The 19408-nt window shown below is 47.1% G+C and overlaps 9 protein-coding genes across 9 annotated transcripts; 5 read left to right on the forward strand and 4 right to left on the reverse strand.

Annotated features, from left to right (window-relative positions):
• Nucleotides 1-520: 520 nt before the first annotated feature.
• FSST1_009980 (T5orf172 domain-containing protein) lies at nucleotides 521-2104 on the reverse strand (the record flags this gene model as incomplete). The annotated part of the gene is made up of 1 exon (XM_083227002.1): nucleotides 521-2104. The coding sequence occupies one exon, from the start codon at nucleotides 2102-2104 to the stop codon at nucleotides 521-523; it is 1584 nt and encodes a 527-aa protein (XP_083085941.1).
• Nucleotides 2105-2642: 538 nt separating this feature from the next.
• Nucleotides 2643-3985, reverse strand: FSST1_009981 (tyrosinase family protein; the record flags this gene model as incomplete). The annotated part of the gene is made up of 4 exons (XM_083227004.1): nucleotides 2643-3350; nucleotides 3399-3485; nucleotides 3544-3706; nucleotides 3774-3985. 4 exons carry the CDS (start codon nucleotides 3983-3985, stop codon nucleotides 2643-2645), a joined length of 1170 nt encoding a protein of 389 aa, XP_083085942.1.
• Nucleotides 3986-4773: 788 nt separating this feature from the next.
• On the forward strand, nucleotides 4774-6205 carry FSST1_009982 (uncharacterized protein; the record flags this gene model as incomplete). Its single annotated transcript, XM_083227005.1, has 7 exons — nucleotides 4774-4965; nucleotides 5017-5254; nucleotides 5313-5453; nucleotides 5508-5625; nucleotides 5676-5744; nucleotides 5796-5822; nucleotides 5875-6205. 7 exons carry the CDS (start codon nucleotides 4774-4776, stop codon nucleotides 6203-6205), a joined length of 1116 nt encoding a protein of 371 aa, XP_083085943.1.
• Nucleotides 6206-6808: 603 nt separating this feature from the next.
• On the reverse strand, nucleotides 6809-7250 carry FSST1_009983 (uncharacterized protein; the record flags this gene model as incomplete). Its single annotated transcript, XM_083227006.1, has 3 exons — nucleotides 6809-6862; nucleotides 6914-7158; nucleotides 7214-7250. 3 exons carry the CDS (start codon nucleotides 7248-7250, stop codon nucleotides 6809-6811), a joined length of 336 nt encoding a protein of 111 aa, XP_083085944.1.
• Nucleotides 7251-8167: 917 nt separating this feature from the next.
• On the forward strand, nucleotides 8168-9850 carry FSST1_009984 (2EXR domain-containing protein; the record flags this gene model as incomplete). The annotated part of the gene is made up of 1 exon (XM_083227007.1): nucleotides 8168-9850. One exon carries the CDS (start codon nucleotides 8168-8170, stop codon nucleotides 9848-9850), a length of 1683 nt encoding a protein of 560 aa, XP_083085945.1.
• Nucleotides 9851-11082: 1232 nt separating this feature from the next.
• FSST1_009985 (uncharacterized protein) lies at nucleotides 11083-12539 on the forward strand (the record flags this gene model as incomplete). The annotated part of the gene is made up of 2 exons (XM_083227008.1): nucleotides 11083-11425; nucleotides 11482-12539. The coding sequence occupies 2 exons, from the start codon at nucleotides 11083-11085 to the stop codon at nucleotides 12537-12539; spliced, it is 1401 nt and encodes a 466-aa protein (XP_083085946.1).
• A 1215-nt stretch (nucleotides 12540-13754) lies between these two features.
• Nucleotides 13755-14372, forward strand: FSST1_009986 (RmlC-like cupin domain-containing protein; the record flags this gene model as incomplete). The annotated part of the gene is made up of 2 exons (XM_083227009.1): nucleotides 13755-14089; nucleotides 14141-14372. 2 exons carry the CDS (start codon nucleotides 13755-13757, stop codon nucleotides 14370-14372), a joined length of 567 nt encoding a protein of 188 aa, XP_083085947.1.
• A 585-nt stretch (nucleotides 14373-14957) lies between these two features.
• FSST1_009987 (general substrate transporter) lies at nucleotides 14958-16750 on the reverse strand (the record flags this gene model as incomplete). The annotated part of the gene is made up of 4 exons (XM_083227010.1): nucleotides 14958-15208; nucleotides 15256-16036; nucleotides 16089-16597; nucleotides 16648-16750. 4 exons carry the CDS (start codon nucleotides 16748-16750, stop codon nucleotides 14958-14960), a joined length of 1644 nt encoding a protein of 547 aa, XP_083085948.1.
• Nucleotides 16751-17201: 451 nt separating this feature from the next.
• FSST1_009988 (uncharacterized protein) lies at nucleotides 17202-19102 on the forward strand (the record flags this gene model as incomplete). The annotated part of the gene is made up of 7 exons (XM_083227011.1): nucleotides 17202-17225; nucleotides 17293-17426; nucleotides 17477-17520; nucleotides 17569-17900; nucleotides 17948-18641; nucleotides 18688-18794; nucleotides 18845-19102. 7 exons carry the CDS (start codon nucleotides 17202-17204, stop codon nucleotides 19100-19102), a joined length of 1593 nt encoding a protein of 530 aa, XP_083085949.1.
• Between the last annotated feature and the right edge of the window lie 306 nt (nucleotides 19103-19408).

Consider the following 19408-nt stretch of genomic DNA (forward strand, 5'->3'; position numbering starts at 1 on the left):
AGAGAATATCGGATATATGGGCGGTTGAGGAGAGGTTATCAAACACTAGGGTTAGCTCGCGAATTGAAAATAACTGAAAATCTTGACTTGTCTTGAGGTTCGATGTTTTATTTATACCTATCTGTGAAGTATCTGCTCTGGAGGCGCGTGTCAGCTTTTTGCTTATAATTTTGGCTTACATGCGTCTTGACACGCAACTAGTGTCAAGCAATTACCAATGAGATCAAAAGCGAAACAGGACTTTGTACCTTTTTGGAAATATCTCCGTCTAATACTGGAATCCGTCTTACATTGCTGACTCATATTGCCTAATCGCGATATTCGCGCCCCTCTAGCCCCGTCGTATGAGGATCGAGTTGACAGGTTGGTATAGGGTAAATCAAGTGAATTCAATTACGTCATCAAAAGACTAAGCTAAGCGAGATCGATAACCATGGAACCTTTTTCTATGCCTCGTATGAGATACCTATGTCGACAGATTATAATCACTTGTACACATCATCCTGCAACTACCACTCTATCAGCTGGCTACTGATAAATCATCCATAAAGTCATCCATTCTCTCCATCCTGGCCATCTCCTCTATCTTAATCATCCATTTCTTCCCTTCTCTTAAAGCCGGGGGTTTGTATGGGTTTGTCTTCATCCATCTGCTCCATTTCTGAATGATCTTGATGGCATCCGTGGATGAAACCTCGAACCATTCTATATGCGGCTTTAAGCAAGCGTGGCAATAGATCCTGATTCGTCGATGGTCTAGCTCCGCGTGGCACAGTGCCTCAACACGATGAGCATGTGGGACAAGTTCGGCAGTGCTTAAAGGGATGGGATATAGCGCTTTGGAGACCCTGTTGCAATCAAACTCCCATTCCTCAAGACGCTTGTCCACTGATGGATGAGTCGTGTAACCAATCTTCACGAATCCTGGGTTTCCCTCAACCTCATACATATAGATGTAACCATCGCTGTGATCTACTGTTTTCAGTGCTTTAGTAATTTTTTGTTTGATCATGGGATATGAAGATCTATAGTCAGAAAGGTTATTACTCCTCATGACTATTTCGAAAGGGGAGGTAATGTATGTGACAGGCCAATATGCGCTCAAGTCTTGGTCGAAGTCAGGGATTGGTAATATCTCGCTGTTCAAGATGAGACTATCACTTTTGTTGGGTGAGATGTTGTTAGGCTCGCTGTCGGTACTTGAATCTTCAGGTGGGCCTTCATTTTCTTCAGATGCCTCCTCTCCCTCTTTTTTAGGCAACTTAACAAGTAACTCTGTAATGCTATACTTCCAAGATGCCAACATTTGAAGGTTCTTCTCTTTTGTATGCGTGGGGCAGTACATACTTCTTTCAAGAACTTCAAGCAGACCTTCTAGATGAGAATCATTTAGATAGGCCCTAGAAGTGATAATCTCGTCAATCGTCAGTGCACGGTGACTAACTCGTAAGCCGCCAATCCCCTGATTGCATCTCGACTGCGTGTCCTCCACTAATCTGCGGCAAGTGGTAGGATAGTCGACATCGAGAGCAAGGAGTTTCATTATTTGCTTGTCAAACAATATGGTCGGATCGGTAACAGTGACTTCTCCAGGAGGAAACACCTTTTTCCAGGCTTCGATTCGATCCTTCTTTAATTCACCACAATCATGATATCGGCAATGTACAAGCCTAGCAAGCTTGTCCAACTGGTCTTCAAGATCCGTAGAGGACTGAGTGAGATTCGTCATCGATTTAAGCTGAGAAGTGACCGCGACCTTGTTCGCGGCTGGTGACCATTGCCCACAAGGCTTCCCTGTTTTTCTAGCATAAGCTCCACACCGGCCTTTGAGACCGAGAAGATTTCTCAATGTAGTAACGTCGATCGCGTTCTCTTTCACCTGCTTCTCAGGAGCCGGTAATTCTGATGGTTGTTGAGGCGGGCTTGATGGAGGAGTAAGAAGATGAGAGCCGATATCTTCGAGCGCACCAGCTTTGTCTACATGCACTTCTTTGTTCTTTGGAGGTGAATTTGGAGGACTTAGATATGGACCAAAGTCCACAGGCTTCGCAGGATCATCAATGTTGGTGGTCGTTTCTCCATGGTCATTGTTCTTTGGAGACATGATTGAGAAGAATATTTCGAGTAGTAATCAGCGACGTTTCTGACCAAGGGATGGAAAATCAGCAACGGATAAAGAAAAAGAATAATTCCTACGAAGGACCTCAGCTATCAGAACTGAATGGCTGAAGAAGAGGGGGAAACGAGGTCGACTGAGCCATTTCAACACACGTCGTGGGGGCCATATTTGTTTGAGTCACGCGCCGTCCATGGAAACTCAGCCGCACGCAGGGTGAAGTGTCCAAGGCGCATTCGCCCAATCCAGTCGCACAACCACCACAAACTACAGCCCTGATAGACGGGCAATTGAGAACTGAGGCCCCGCCTGGCGCTTGTGACGACACGACACGCGCTAAATGGCAACGGACGACTGGCTTAAATAGCGACGCTAACGTACCGTTTCTGTAGCGTTCTTCAAGATACTAGCGCTAGTCCCTACCACATCTGGTAATTTATCATCTTTAACGCTTCTATCAATCAGAGTCCAATGATATTGTATTAATGTATATATATAGATTAGAGTACCCCGGCTATGTCATATCCTACAAATAGATATAGCAAAAAGGTGAACCGCCAAGAGTATCGAGTCCGGCGCCGATACTGATCGAAGGTGCATTAACTCCCATATTCAGAGGATCAGATTTAACGGCGTCTCTGCTGGGAGGGGTGTTGAGGATAGTGATAGTACCGGCAATATCCTTAGCTTGTCGAGGATGTAAAGCCTGCCAAACCCAATAGATACGGTCAACCATAGAATGATGGAGGAAGAAGACAGGATCGTTGGGTGAGGAAAAGAGATCTGCCGAATCACCTCCCATAGTGAAATGTCCTGCAGCATGGATGCCCAAGAATTCGTCACTAAATCGGCCTTGGAATTCGTCCTGCATGGCCTGAATAGAACCTGACGCTTTACCGATGGTGATGTTGAGGAGATTTGGTAGATTGAGCCACTCGGTGACAGCATAGGAGCTAAGATCACGGCGGAGGCAGCGTGGGTTGTATTCAAGCGGCGTTGTCGTAGCCTCCATCCCAGTCATTCCGGGACTCGGGGGGCCCAGGTTGGCGACTGCGTCTTTGAACGGACCGCTTTTGATGCACCCACCACCTTCACCACTAGGCAAGAAAATATTTCCTTTGCCGGACCAAGCTCCCTCGTGCTCGAAAAAGCTGCCATCGCCACTCATGCTGGTTTCAGAACCGTCAAAGACGGGGTTAGTAGCAAAGTTACCGGTCTCGAACCAATTCCAGTACTGTAACAACTTGTCAGCTGGATTTACCAATGTCTAGAATTAACTTACTGGCTGTGTTCCCTTGTAGCCGCACTCATCCTGGAGAGCTTTCTCGTAGGCCCAAGTGAAGTATCGGTGCCAGGTGAAAAAGTTGCCCTAGACATCTGTTAGATGTCCAGTTGATCATCAACGAACCATAAACAGGGTTACTCACAGTTCCGTGGATGCTCAAGGTTTGGTTAATATGAACGGCAACAAAGTCATCATATCTGGTTCGGGCTCCAGGTGCAAAGGCCGGGTCGGCTTTAGAGGGCTTCTTGCGAAGGCAAAGCACAGCATCAATATAAGCCTTCTTGTCCTTCTTGGAGAGTGATTTCCTGGAAAAGGCAATGTATTAGTGTCGAACAGAAATGTGAGACAGCCTAGAGCGTCTGGGTTTCTTACCAATCCCGGCGTACAGCGGCGTTGAAGATTGTGCATTTCTTAGGTCCTGATCTCTTGCTGGGTTGTGCCTCTGCGTCCTCCAATGCAGACATCGCTTTCTCGTTCAGAGACAGGATGAGATCGTTAGCCGACGATTGATCGGTGGGTGCCGCCGAGGCGACATAGCTTGAGGCGCCCAGCACGGTGGCGAGAATTCCGAAAGAGATCTTCATGACTGACTATTTCTCCTGAGCGATTGAACTTTGAGCACTGGTCGTAGAGAGGCAAGAAGAACAAAACGTTGAATCGAGAATAAAATAGGACTAGATAAGTATCATAATCTGACATGCAGCATACCGGAACAATGGATAACCCATGAAAGCTCCGATCCCTGCCCGCATTCGCCAAGTCGGAGCAACTTCTATTTCTAGCACCACTCCGCGGCTATTTTTCCAACCAACAACGGACATTCCACGGGGTGCAGGGTCTGGTTACCCGGCGTGCGGATCCGGCATTCCGGACCGAGATAATCAGATGTTTTTGTAAGGCACAGTCGGCAGGATGGAGGCACAGTCCACTGAACTGATAGAACGAATATGCATGACATGGGCAATTGCTCCTCGGTAACGACCAACACGTTTCTCTACGGAATTAATTCTTCATCTCTACTTTACATGAAACTTGACTAATCTCTGGTGGGAGGAGATAAGACTATATGTGGAAGGTGGCGGAATGAAGTTATTTAACCGGCAACACACTAAACCAGCAACACTAACAGCAGTACACCGTGTTATCGACAGCTAAGGGCCACCGTCAAGTAATTCAATTCCGATTTGATGCATACCGGGTAATATGGCATATGCAGGGGAAGTTCCTACATGCGTTGTAATTAACGCCACCGAGTGGTACACTGAACGAGATGGACAATTCAGAATTTGTCACTTAGCTCAACTGACATCCCGTCTCAGTCTCATTGCCAATTCTCTCCTAAACATTCAATGATACTCAAGATGCTTCCAAGATGCCGGCTCCTCCACCATTCGTCGTAAACACAGATCCCAAGCGCGTGGCAGAATCACAGACAGCATTGATCGTAGGAGTTATCACTACCATCAACTTTCTCGCACTGGCTGTCGTCGCTGCACGGACGTATACCCGCTTGATAATCTCAAAGTCCCTAGGCGCGCAGGATGTGCTTATGGTCTTGAGTGCGGTAAGGTTTTACTGTCATTGTTGGTAGGGTCGTATCTAACACTATGTCTAGTGCACTGGGCTCGCGGGCACGATCGTCTTATTTCTCATGATTCCACATGGTCTGGGTAAACACGCCGATACGATAGAACGAGCCGACTTTACCGACTTCAGCAGATACAGCTTTATAATCACGGTGGTCCCTCTTCTCGGAGGAATAGGCCTTTTGAAAATCGCAATCGCCCTCGAACTCATCAAATACAATGGGAACTCATGGAAGTGGTATAAGATTACTCTGTATTGCATGATTGGTATGTCCTTGCCTCCAACCCGGCATATCGGAGTAGTGGACTGATCAGCCTTCTACAGCTTTTGTGATTGCGTATACGATTGAGGCATGGCTTTCATTCATTCTTTTTTGCATTCCAGTCGCAAGGCAATGGGACCGGTCAATAGAAGGGTCTTGTTATCCAGTGCCTATGTTTATCGCATTCGGTCTCGCCAATTCCGGTAAGTAACAAGCCAAATTGCCCATATACAAAACTTCTTCTAACACGTGCTCAGCTTTCAATATTTTTACTGACATTGCCTTTGCTACTTTGCCCGTACCACTCATCTGGTCGTTGAAAATGCCTCTCAAGACACGAATCTACCTCATTATTATTCTTAGCCTGGGATATGGGTACGTGAAAGCTTGGTCATCAACACACTATCGAGCTAACAACTTCAAAGTGCCGCCGTCATGGGTGTAGTGAAAGCTGTTTCACAAATGAAATTCGATCCCGCAGGAGATAACACATTGTAGGTCAAACCATTTTGGGACTTGATCATAATCTAACTGATCTATCACAGCCTTTACGACATTCAATTCTGGGGCCTGTGAGTGTACCCCTTCCATCTTACAATCGCTTTCAAACTTACAATTATACAGTCTGCAACTCAACGTCGGCATCATCGCTGCTTGCGCACCATCTCTTAGGCCTTTGGTGAAGAACATCCTACGACTCAAGTCGCTAACACCTGCGTACGGCTTTTCAGACTATGGACAACGCGGACGCAGCGTGCGCCTTTCTACGATTCGAGGACCAGGTGCCACATCTAGCTCGAGACACAGAGACCAAGCAACGCGATCTGAGGTTCGAAACAATCCAAAGAATGCGATTTACGTTGAAACGGTTTTTGAACTTAAGAACGGTAGCCAGGACGCGATTTTAGATAGAGATGGCCCAGAAGGATCCAGGCTTCAAAAGATATCTAGTTAGATATCATGGACTAGTGTCTCATATCAATTTACTTATAATATCAGTTGCCAATTCACGTGTTTGACAGTTCATGGGACTACCAATCAATTAACTCCCCAGTGTCTGTATTGGTTTCTAGCCTGGGATGTTGACGTAATTATCTGGAAGCACTTTGCATACAGTTCCCCACGCCTAGGTACGTTTCGCAGTGTTAGTACAAGTATCGGCACGAACACAAACGTTCCGCGAGCAGCATGAGCACAAACTTGGCCACTGGGATAGTCAACACTAGTACTGCATTAAGACAGACCACTACAAGGTGTCTGTCCATCTGCACAAAATACCATTCCACCTGGAATAGAAGCGCAACGCAAGAGCCGCCAGGGCCACACGCTGTAAATGTGTCACATGTTTGACCTGCGCATCGAGGTGCTACTCAAGCGCCGTTCTCGCATTCGCCAGATGGACACTATATGAGGTGTTGTTAGTTATAGTAAAGACGAGAATAGGAACGCAATAGAATGGTTAAATCAGTGGAGGTGATACTACTTACAATCTCGCTGCATTCACCGCAGCTCTTAGGGTCCGTCTTTGCATCGACACATGCGGAGCCATTGGGTCTTGCTAGCTGCTAGGTACACATTTCCCAGCTTTACACTTCTCGACGTCCTTCTTACACTAAGTATCTTTGTTAGCATCATAATCAATGTCTGGCTCGGGTAGTCTTACCGTTATACCACACTTGCCACAGTTGGTACCATCAGTCTTCGTGTCCACGCAGAGCCCATAGCAAAGCTCCTTCTTGACCCGGTTGGTGCTCTTCGGTCCACATTCGTAGCAAGGGCCTTTGCGGAACGCCGCCGATATTTGACACATTCTGGGACCGTATTTAAAATTCTCTTCGCACCATTTCGCACATTGTTTAACTGCACTGCTTTTCGTGTCGACCCCGCGTTGGGCAAAGACGCTGCCAACTGAAAGAGAAAGAATCATTAGGCCATGTTCACGGAGGATATTTCAGGCACTCACCAATTGCAAAGAGGAGTACGGGGAGAGACTTGAACATGTTGATTGTTGTTTCGTTCTGAATGTCACTTGAAAAATTGATGATAAAGAAGAGTGAGTTGAGTGGAAAGTAATTCCATGTGAGGGGAAGCAGCATCTCTATTTATGCTACTAGAATTCTGAACATGCTTAAAGTAAAATGTGCCACTTTCGCACACTTGTTGAGAGCACACACAATGTGGGGTTGGCGACCTCGACCCAGAATGATATCAACTACACATACGAGGCTTATCAAAGCGTCCACCGTTGGCTAATCGAATAGTTACGAGCTGACTCTCGAAACGATAGGCTTATGCATTTCCTTGTGATTAAAGTCCAGAAGAGTGGCACCAAAGGTACACAATCATGGCGCAACCTAAAGTCCAACAGCTATTAATTTCAGGGGTTCATATCCCGTGTTCGGCATTTGAGTGTAGTCTCCTACTATGATCTGTTCTATGTTTCTGTTGGCTTCAAGAACTGCTATCAGTTGACCGAGTGTGCTCTCGGAAAGGAATTGGCCAGGTATGGTCCTCGGGCCACGGGGTCGCCATGATGCCAGCGTCGCTTTGGGCGTCACGACGGGCAACTAGCTATCCAATGAACTTTTGGATCGTGTTTGGGGCTGCGGAAAGTTCGGATTTAAAAAATTTCGTTCTCGCTGGTAATGATGATTTTTATATAGTAATGATTGCATGCGCGGCTCATGAGCACTTAACATTTTACTATAGGTCACGTGATAGCGCGTTCGCACTAGCGCCTAGGGGTAGAAGGACTCAAAGAAAAGACAAGGAACTTCACGCCAGCTATTCCATCTTGCAGCAGTAGCCTCGCGCGATAAAGGTCACCAACCAATATCAAATCTAAGTATTGAATGATTCGCGCTCATATTGTCCCCGGATCGTCACCACAGCTTCGTTGACAGCGTCAACGCCAGCGATGGCGCGTCTACGGAGGGCCCAGCGCGTCGTCAGTAGTGATGATGATAGCGAACCGAGCCTCAAATCAGAGCGATCGGCGACTTCAAGCGACGAGGAAGCCGAGGGCGAGGAGATAAATCTGCTTGTTGAGCTAGAAGCTGCCGACGAGGATGACGAAGATGCACAATCATCCAGTGATGAGGACAACTATGGACCAGGCTCGACATTTCATCCCTTCAGCCAACTTCCACCTGAACTCCGTCATAAGGTCTGGGACTTCTTTTGCCCTGACTTGACCGCTTCGACCCGGGTGCTGCGGCTTGGACTGGAGCTTGACGATGATGAGGCCGATAACCAACCAACGGGCCATTTTTGGGAGGGATCACATCTTGAGGCCATGACAGAAACCGTTAGGTGCTTATCTTCGGTTCATCGGGAATCCAGACAAAGAGCGTTGAAGTTTGCCCCTGATGAGATTATCTTGGGAGGCCACTCTAGTGATGCGGTCGTTCGCCTGAACGGCGCCAAAGATATTCTTTGTCTGGATTATATCCATTACTCGCCTCGTATAGAGCATTCGTCGCAATGGCAACCGGCGTGCGGTGGGCCGGCTCAGAACATTGCCATTGGATGCAAGGATTATGAAGCCATGCCAAACAATGGAGGAATCATGCCATTCACAATGCTCTTCCCGAAACTCAAGGTTGTTTACAACATGACCGAGGAGATCTCCTTGAACGATCGATGGCTCCGCTGGTGTGCCACCGACTACGCCCAGAAGTATTATCATGAACGTCTAGAAACTCTTGAGCCCATTCCGCAGGTTATGCCGATGCTGCTTTGCTTTCCTAATACCGAGCGGTACCCCGACTTTACAAAGTCCTCTCTCGGCGGGCTCGCGCGGAATCACTGCGACGAGTCAATAGTTAAGGAGCTCGAAGAGTTGGGTCTTGTTCTTAGGCCCATGATCTCCTTCCCGTACATGGCCGGCCTTGAGCGGTTCGAAGAACTTGAGAAGGCAAAAAACGTTGCTCTACCACAGCTACCACCTGACTGGCCATCAGATGCGGAAGAAGAAGCGCTTGCAGCCGATGATGCTGGGGAAGATAACGATGAGGCTGATGGGATCAACGATGAAGACATCAGTGAAGTCGACCTTTCCTCCGAAGACAAACTAATACCCCGACCGATATCTCCGGGGAGCGATGCCGAAACACCTATCTCCATCCACGACTCATCAGGCGATGAAGGACCAGCTGCGAACTTGTCCAGTATGGAGCCTTCCGAGGATGAAGGCTACGCTGCGAAGCGGAAACGTCGAGTCGTGTCGGATTCTGATGACGACGAAGAGGAAACCAGACACACTTCAGCACAAAGACCCAGCGGGCCTAGTCAGACAAAACGCAGGAGAGTGGTGCAAAGACTCGGCTATGATTCTGAAACGGAAACAGGCAACGACAACCCTGCCATCGATACAGCCGCGCGCAGCGAGCCTGAAGACGATTCAACGGAAAGCAGTAGTTCTGAAGAGGAAAACGTGGGACCAAGGCCCATGTCTCTCACACAAAGGTTGCGGCAGCAGCCTGCATGTCGTCAAGTCACAGAAAACGAGTCGGACAGCGATGAAGACGACGAGGAGGATAACGGGTCAGCTGCTGACGAAGAAGACGAAGAAGACGATGAACTCCTGGACTGCAAATAGCCCACTTCCGCCTAACTTAAATACATGGATCTGCTTGTCAGCTCAATACTCAACCACAATGGATTGACAGTTCCCGCGCTTGTCACGTGGGCATCTACACATGAACTTCTGCCAGAGATAAGATAGATGATAAGATAAGCTAAATTTAGACATGTCAACTAAAAATAACTTCACTTCAATTATCACTTACCTACCACGAACAAACTACCGAGAGTTCACGATGAAGAAGTAGGCAATACACTATCAATGGATAAATGATATCAGATAAAAATAATAATTGGAGTTTAGAATTTTTAGCAGTTTTAAAACTCAAGTTTAAATATAACAATTGTACTTATAATTTAGGGATTATTCCTCACTAAATACTGAACTTACCCGGGAGAATCTCAGCATCTACTAGGTTTACTAACTTACAATGCACTAAAACAAATGGAAAGAGATGTAGGATTGCATCCTCGGATATCGAGGATGTCAATCGATATCTGCATGAATAGTATTTGAGATCGATGTTACTGGAAGATTGGTAAATTATGCCCAGAGAACTAGCCCAGAATGCCGAGGACGCACTTTTGTCTTGAGATAGCAGGAGGTCCCGGAGCAATAAGCGGGCCATCATCTCAAATAGGCATGTCACAAAAGTCTCCAGTGGGTCGTGTGATCGCTTCCTTACGGACGTGTTTATAAGCTTGATTTAAAGTAGTAGATGATCGGCAAACTAGCTTGGCATAGTCTTGGCTTTGGATATGCATCGAGTTTAACTGGTGGTCTAACTCCTTGTCCTTAAACCACTATCTCTGTGCCTGGATCTTATTTCTTAGCGTTGAGGTAAAGGTTGCAATTGTTCTGGGGAAGCCGTGCCACGTTTACTAACTCTAATTAGATACGATATACAACATCATCTGCCATGTCAATGGTCGACGGCGTCATTCGTGAATTCTACTCGTTACTCAACACCAGGGTTAGATAACTGTATCCATAAATCTGACTTGACTTGGTCTAGGTAGATGAGGCCTTATCGTGTCTTTCACTGTGAATAAGCCGCCAAGAACAAAAGAACCAGTTCCCAAGAACAAAAGATCTAGCTTCCCATCCGGGGAAAGATTGGCGTTGTTTACTGAACCTTTGTGATGAGTATAAAGTGTTCCGTTGATCCCGACATTAACGAAATGCTCATCTTTTAGATCCTCACTCAACCTCTCTTTGGAAACTTCTAGCACGCCCAATAAGTCAACATGAAGGCCAGTCTTACTTCCCTCCTCCTTGCCTCCTTGGCCGGCTCTGCCGTCGCACAGACGCAGAAGATCAACACTGCCAAGTTCGACAAAGACTACCTTCGTGCCTCCAGTGCTCCCAACGCTGTTGGAATGGCGGAGCTTCGCCAGCGCAAGATGGCCCTCCATGAGAGCGAGGCTGCTGCCGGTGTCTTTGATAAGGACCGCTACAAGGTGCTTAGCTCTGCCACACCTTGTTCCGGCGGCAAGGCAGGAGAGTACTCTTGCAACAATATCGACCTGTTGGGTTTCTTGCGTCACCAGGACATGGGTAGCCGAACCCGCGTCGGCAATGACATATGGGGTATGTTTCACGTTATTCTTCACCTGTGCAACATTTGCTGACTAAGTTTTAAATAGGTTGGACTCACTCTAGTGGTCGCGAGTTTGCTCTCGTTGGACAAACCGACGGTACTGCCTTTGTAGAGGTTAAGCCTGATGGTAGCCTGACCTACGTTGGCCGCCTCCCTACCCAGACTGTCGCTTCTTCATGGCGCGACATCAAGGTCATTGGCAACTATGCCTACATAGGCTCTGAGGCTGCTGGTCACGGTCTCCAAATCTTCGACTTGACCAAGCTTATCAGCGCTGATCCCAAGAACCCTCCTACCTTCAGCATCCGAAGTGACTTGGCAGCACACTTCACCGGTTTCGGCAGCAGCCACAACATTGTTGCCCACGAGGAGACAGACCTCATTGCCGCTGTCGGTACTGCCCGTGATCTCAAGTGCCGTGCTGGCCTCTGGATGATTGACGTCTCCAACCCCAAGCGACCTCAGGATGCTGGCTGTGTCGCCAACGACGGCTACGTCCATGACGCTCAGTGTGTCATCTACAAGGGACCCCAGAAGGCTTTCCAGGGTCGCGAGATCTGCTTCAACTACAACGAGGACGCTCTTACTATTGTTGACATCTCTCGTCGAACGATGCCTCGCCAGATTTCTCGCACTACATACAACGGTGCCACATACACCCACCAGGGTTGGGTGACCGAGGACCACAAGTACCTTCTTCTCGATGACGAGCTCGATGAGCAAGAAAAGACTGGTCCTGCTGCTGACCAGCACACCACCACATACATCGTCGATATTCAAGACCTTGAGTACCCCGTCTTCCGTGGTGTTTACAAGAGCCCTGTTCGCTCAATCGATCACAACCAGTACATTGTTGGTGGTGTTTCATACCAGGCCAACTACGGATCTGGTCTGCGCATGGTCAACGTCAGCTCAATCAACCAAGACGACACTGGTGCTGGTTTCAAGGAGATTGGTTTCTTCGATGTTCACCCCGAGGATGATGAGGTTGGTGGTACTGCTGAGTTCTTTGGTGCTTGGTCTGTGTACCCTTACTTCCAGAGTGGCAACATTGTCGTCAGCTCCATCGAGCGTGGCATGTACTCTCTCCGACACACTGGATAGAGTGATGAGAACTACCCCCACGATAATTATATAGTAGCCAGCCTACAGCGAGTTATTTGGTAGTAGCTAGACTACAAAGTTAGTAATGATTCTCATGTATATAGTTTATTAATGAAACATTATGCCCTGTAACACAATGAATAAGGAAATGTTTAGTGCAATGTATCGTTTATCTAGTCAGTGGTGAAAGTGCTATATGTTTTTATGTCATCGATCTGAGATAGTGTCAAGGCTAAAGCAAGCCACCAGATCCTGTCGTGTTAATTAATTTTGTATCTGATGCAGACTTGATGACAAAAGAAAAAAGACTAAGAGAAGCTAACATTTGGTCAAGTCTTTGGTAAATTAATGGTTAAAGATCCTTCCAGACGTCCCTTTACCCGAACCCCGCTATGGCAAGACGCTATGTGTGATCAAGTTGCTGGGACTGTACGGTAGATGGCTGTATAATAACTACCCACCATTACACTATGGCCATCCTTGAAACTCGGTTGAGTGATCACTCTCATGAGGACTTCGCCACGCGAATGCATGATAATTGTTAGTTATGATGGATATGAGGCTGTCGGGTGATGATAGGTCAAGACTAAGTAAGACCAGTCACACAAGGGCGGTCTGAGGTTATTCCCCGCATCCAATTCAATTTCAGCCAAGCCGCTTAGACTACCCCAGACTGTTAATCTACACCAACTGGGTCATTGCGCTAGCTATCCGTAGCCATTGGAGCCATTTAAAAGGAAATCCTATGCGAAATTTCCCCACTCAGGGTCCTACGCTGAATGCATCCTTCAGGGGTTTACAAATACCAATTCACTCACTGGTTATTCGTCTCTGCTGTTTAGAGATTAAACCAGTATTAAATCCGATTCTTATCAGGGGTCATTGTTTATCTCTAACCTCTTTCAATATGCCACGGCAAATGATTCCCGTTCAAAAGCAGAATCTCGCAGCCTTGTTACCTCTTTCCCCGCAAACCAACCCAACCAGGCGAGTCATGCACCAACATGCATCCAATGTCACACTTTCTCAAAATGTAACTGCCGAGCCTGAGCCAACGAACGACGTGTCAAATGTTTCTTTACTAAGCACATACTGTCGTACTATAAAGCTTACAGGTTGCGGGGTCAGTTTATGAAGAAACATCTCTCTGTAGTCTCATCAAATTCTACAATCCGCTCTTCGTAATATTCCTTTTACTTCTCATAATTCAATACAATGGCTCCTTCTCAAACCCAAGAAGAAATTCCCTCCACCTCCAAGAGCTCCGACCTCTTGAAGCCCAAAGCAGGATCGGTGCTCACAGACAAGGACCGCAAGGCACTCGTCTTCACAGACAAGCATAGCTCCCCAGACGTATACATCAATTACAAGGATGATACATTATGGTATCCCTGGGTAGGAACATTGGAGGTTAAGCCTCTCCGGTTTGAGACTCGATCAGGCCACTTCGTGATCGCGCTGCGCACTCCAGTTGATGCCTGTCTTGGAAAGCACAGACATCGAGGCACCGTCACAGCTGTTACAATTTCTGGTAACTGGGGATACGAAGAGTAAGTACAATATGTCTTTTAAAGACTGTCCTTATATTAACTGGTTTGTAGATATGACTGGATAGCGGGCCCTGGTGACTACGTGGTCGAGAACCCTGGTACGATCCATACGCTGAATATGGGCGCTGAGTCTGAGGTTGTCTTTACTATCACAGGCAGTATTGAGTTCCTCCATGATGATGACAGCTTGAAGGAGACGATGGATATTTTCAGTTTTGCGGAGTTGTATTATGATCACTGCGAGAAACTGGGCGTGGAACCTAACAAGGGTCTGTGGTATTAGAGGATCAAGATCAGGCGTTAATTCAATTTTATCACTTTCGCTCGATAATCTTCTATAGCTGAAATGTGTCGTAACTCAACTGCTCATACTCTTCTACGCTGTGAATGAGACAGACACGCGAAGCATCCAGAAGAGAGTCGCCTTCTGTGCGGAATTGGCTAAGAAAGGATGGTTTGGTTTGCACGAGATCGGCTTGCAGGTTGGTGGTAGAGCATCCTTCCAGTGTTGGAGCATGTCTGTCAATCGTTTACCCTCGTCTCCGACATGAGTGGGAACTTGAAGTGAGCCAGATCTTGTGTCGCAAGTATCGACCAGACAGCATATTTTTGCAAGTATCGTAAGTACGCTACACTGTTAGCTAACCTCTTTCCAAGGGCATTTGGAGCGTTCTTACGCTCTGTTGGCTATATCCTCTCGGCCGATCTCTATACTGGATCCTAACGTCTTACACTAATTTGTCAGGTCAATCAATCCCTGGTTTTTTCCGATTGGTCAAGCAGCACATAAAATGATAGGAGTATTATTGTTAAAAAATAAATTATATATGCTCCTCTAATCCTCTAATCTCATATGATCAGTCTTCTCTTATTGACCCTGTCTTTCAGTATATAGATCTGCCATGATGCGATCTTTCTTGGCAATATCCGCAGTACCAGTCCGGTCATCAAACACTTGATCCATTTCCTCCAAAGACTTTCCATTAGTCTCTGGGACACTGAACCAAACCCAGACAAAAGATAAGAGACAAAAGACGGCAAAGAAGACGTAAGCACCGAAACCTGTACTCTGAACAAGAGGCGGCGTGATAAGACCGATGATGAAGTTGTTGATCCAGTCTGATATAATTAGTATTTGATAGCACAGCATGAGAAAGAAGTCTTACTTGAACATATGGAAAGAGCCACGCCCTTCGCTCTCAGAGACGAAGGGAAAATTTCAGCCGGCATGGCCCAAGGAACAGGTCCCCAGGAAGCTCCAAAAGCGATCATGTAAAACAGCAGAAAGGCGACGCTGGTCCAGCCTTCGGCAGTGTGACTCGGCCAGTCATCAGAGAAGACACCAACCAAGACAGCGATGACCAGATGCGGGATAAACATGGCGATGCTTCCCCAGAGAAGAATACCTCGACGGCCGAAACGATCCAAGGTCCACAGGCTCGAAACCACGCCAAATAATTGAGTGACATTGAGAACGCCCGACATTATGAGCTGCATGTCAAAGTCAAGACCCATAGTTCCAAATAGAGTTGGAGAGTAGTAGATCAGTGCATTGATGCCGGTGAATTGCTGGAAGAACATGAGACCTGTACCAACAAGTGTTCGACGCCAGCAACCAGGCTTGAAACAATCAGCCCAGCTAACTAACTCAAGGCGAATCTTGCTGCTTAAGTCTGTTCGTTGTGTGAGGTCTGGGTGACGCTCTCGTAGGGCACTGGCTTGGAATCGGGCCTCGGCAACGATATCGATGAATTCTTGCTGAACTCGGGGGTCGGATTCGGGAAGGGCGCGTAATTTGGCGAGGTTGAACAAGGCTTCTTCTTCGCGATCTTTGGAAGCTAGCCAACGAGGAGAGTATGGTAGGAATATGGCACCGAAACCTAACAACAGACCGGGAAGAATCTGAAGAAGAAAGGGTAACTGCCAGGACCAGTGACTAGACATGTCCTGGAGGAGTAATTCTTAGCGACGAGGTGGGATCAGAAGGACAGGGACGTACCTTTGTGCCGTAAGTGATCCAAAATGCGATCACGATACCAATTACAATGGATAGTTGTTCAAAAACGAGAAGAGAACCGCGGATTTCAGGAGGAGAAATCTCAGAGATGTAAAGGGGAACAACCATGGACAACTGGCCAATGCCAATACCACCGATGAAGCGACCCACGACAAGCATAGCATAGCTAACAGCCGCAGTCTGAAGGGTCGACCCAATCGTAAAGATGACAACAGCAACCATGAGCGAACGCTTTCTCGAGATCCAGTCAGCGATCCATCCCTGGTTGATAGCACCAATGAATGCTCCAAGTGTTATCATGGCAGTCATGAGGCCCTTCTTGAAGCCCGCGCCTGGGGCATCGTCCGAAACTTCTGGGAATCGCTCGAGGAAATGGTCCATGACAAGGGTCACGGAGATGACGCCTTGGTCATAGCCGAATAATAGGCCGCCGATGGCAGCGAAGGCGGCGCATGCTGCGACGTAGGGAGATGTAAAGAGACCACGGAAACCTATTGGAGTTGGTGAGTTTGTCAACGTGGATTGTGTAATGGAGGCATACCAGAAGGGCCATACGGCTCCATGGGCATGCTTAGGCCAGCATGCTCCTCTGTGACGGCATCGCACTCGTCAATCTTATCCTTGATGGGGTCTCGTTTGTCCATTTTACGGATGCAGAAAATATGTCTTTGGGAAAACTTGTGAGATGAGTAGATGTAGAGTTTCCATTTTTGACAATAGCGACAGGGCTCCCTATATACAATTTAGATCTCGGTTAACTCAGCGATTCATGATGGCAAGAGCCAATGAGTACCGAGTCATTGTAACACTCAATCTTGCTGTACCATGGGGTAAACCGTAAAGTACGGGGTAGTTTGCGGGGGACAGGGATGCATCTGCTTTTGAGATTCATGACTTTAGCGCGACGTGGTTTTCGCTCGCTAGTCTTATTTCCGTTAGTGACTCGGGGGATCTAACCCTGTAAACAAAATTTGGAGTAAAATCCCGACTATCGGACCTTTTGCCCCAGCAGATCCATCCCTTATAATCGGGGCAACCTGCCCCTTCGACATAACAACTCAATCGAGACTCTTGATTTCACTCAACCTAGAGAAAATGAGCACGAATGGAGCATGCATGGTAAGTCAACTGAATCCACCCATTTCGGCGATAATGCCGATATGCAACTGTATTCTAAGAGTCCCAGCTTTGTAAAACGCAGCATGTCAAATGCGTTTGGAGTGAGACCGCCGCGGATAGCCGCCCAACCTGTCTTCGGTGCGCTTCTGCCAATAAGGTTTGCGAATTAGCGCCTGTTATTCGATTCAAACACTCTTCCAGGTACTTATGCTCAAACATTAAGATGGGAATCAGGCTGAATTTTGCTTTAGTTTGTCATTTCCAACCCAAACTTGGGTTCCTTGTTCAAGGAGATGTACGTGGCCCCGTTTAACGTAGCAATTTTTACTGACTAGCTGTGAAGTAAGATTTGTGGACGAAACACTTGATGTCGAAGCTCACTACCTATCGGATTCGGAGAATCTAGGAACTCATATCGATGACAGCTCGTTTCCATCTTATGATAGACCAACCAGTGAAAATGATTCCGATCTGCCCCTGGAAAGTCGCGACGTAGTGGAGATTGGCCCTGGTATCAAAGATGCTGCACCAAGTCAAGACTTTCGTCGCACCTACGATCCAATTCCGTATGGCTCGACATTAGGATTGGCCAGCGTGGAATCAGTCCCCTACCCTTTGACAGAAAACCATGAAGTGCGATTGATGCAATATTACATAACGTATATGTGCACCTGGGTATGTCACCTCACTCATGGCCAATCATCAATACTAAGCTATCCAAGTTCGATCTCTGCGATTCCAGTCGCCATTTTGCCAACATCGTGCCTCCTCGAGCAGCTTCTTGTCCAACCCTTCTCAACGCCATATTCGCTCTCTCATCCCGCCATCTGAGCCTTGTCGGATCCTACGATCCTTACGCCTCCGACCGATACCATCAAGCATGTCTGAAGCGCTTATCAACCATCTCAAGCGATCCTTCAGCTCTCAACGACGATGACTTACTCGCAGCCACGATCCTTCTTCGAACACTAGAAGAACTCGATGTTCCTCTCATCGGCACAGATCACGAAGGCCATCTCCTAGGAATACAGCTGTTTATGAATACTTGTAAATCTACGACTCCGAGTAGTTTGCGCTTGGCTTCTTTCTGGATTGGAATGCGACAAGAAGTGACAATGAGTTTCGCTAGTCAAAGACCTGTCAAGATAAGGCTCGATCACGAGTTTATGGATCGGTCGCTTTCGCCTTCTGATGATGACACATGGGCGAATCGGATTGTCCTCCATAGCGCAGATGTGATAAACTACTGTTTTGGAAATACCGGTCCGAACAGAATCCGATACCAAGAACTAGTCGATTATAACCAAGAGTGGTTGAGAGCTCGACCGGTGTCGTGGTTGCCGATGGCATATCGTGCTGTAGATAAAAGCTTGGGTGAAGCTTTTCCGCATATTGTCTACTTGAACAACGCAGTTGGTATGTTTTTGTCATTGACCCTGATAATCCCTACTCACGGCAATAGTAATTGGCCAAGTCCATGGCTTCTTTGCACGTATCCTCCTTATGTGCCATGATGATCGCGCACCACGAATTGGACCAGCTGCTCAACTAGCTCAGAAGGAAATAGATGTATGTTCAACTTCTGAACTAGTTTTATCGTTGCATACTCATCAATTCAGAACGATATACGGACACAAGTCCGAGAACTTTGCGGAATTGCCCTGTCGAATCCATCCACCAGACCAGCCATGTTTACAGCTTGTATGGGGGTTACGGCATGTGGAGGTCGTTTCAATGAGAAACAAGACCAGGTGGCCCTTTTGGACATTTTGATCTTGACGGAAAAGACCCATAATTGGCCCACGGCGTCAGCACAGTCGCATTTGAAGAGGGCCTGGGGATGGGAGGATTCGACATCACCCGGAAACTACCATTAAAATGACGTATAGAAAACTTGGTTCCCATATTTCACATCTCATACGGCATAAAATTCCGATGACCAATTGTTGTGGGTCATGAGGAGGTGAGGCTTGGAATCGGGGCAACTTACCCCGACTAAGATCTGCACGGGGCGACTTACTCAACCAAGACTTCGCATGAGACCCACGATAGCTCATTGTCAAATGTCTTTCGCTTCAAATACCAGCCCCAGCATTAAAAGAAAAATACCAATATAAATATGAAAGATGTGATCCGCTGGTCTGTCATCTTAAATCCTTCACCATTCTTTTTTCTTGTACTAT

The sequence above is a fragment of the Fusarium sambucinum genome, chromosome II (assembly GCF_050947815.1).
Source record: "Fusarium sambucinum isolate potato_lamoka chromosome II, whole genome shotgun sequence".
In the NCBI taxonomy this organism is placed as follows: Eukaryota; Fungi; Ascomycota; class Sordariomycetes; order Hypocreales; family Nectriaceae; genus Fusarium; species Fusarium sambucinum.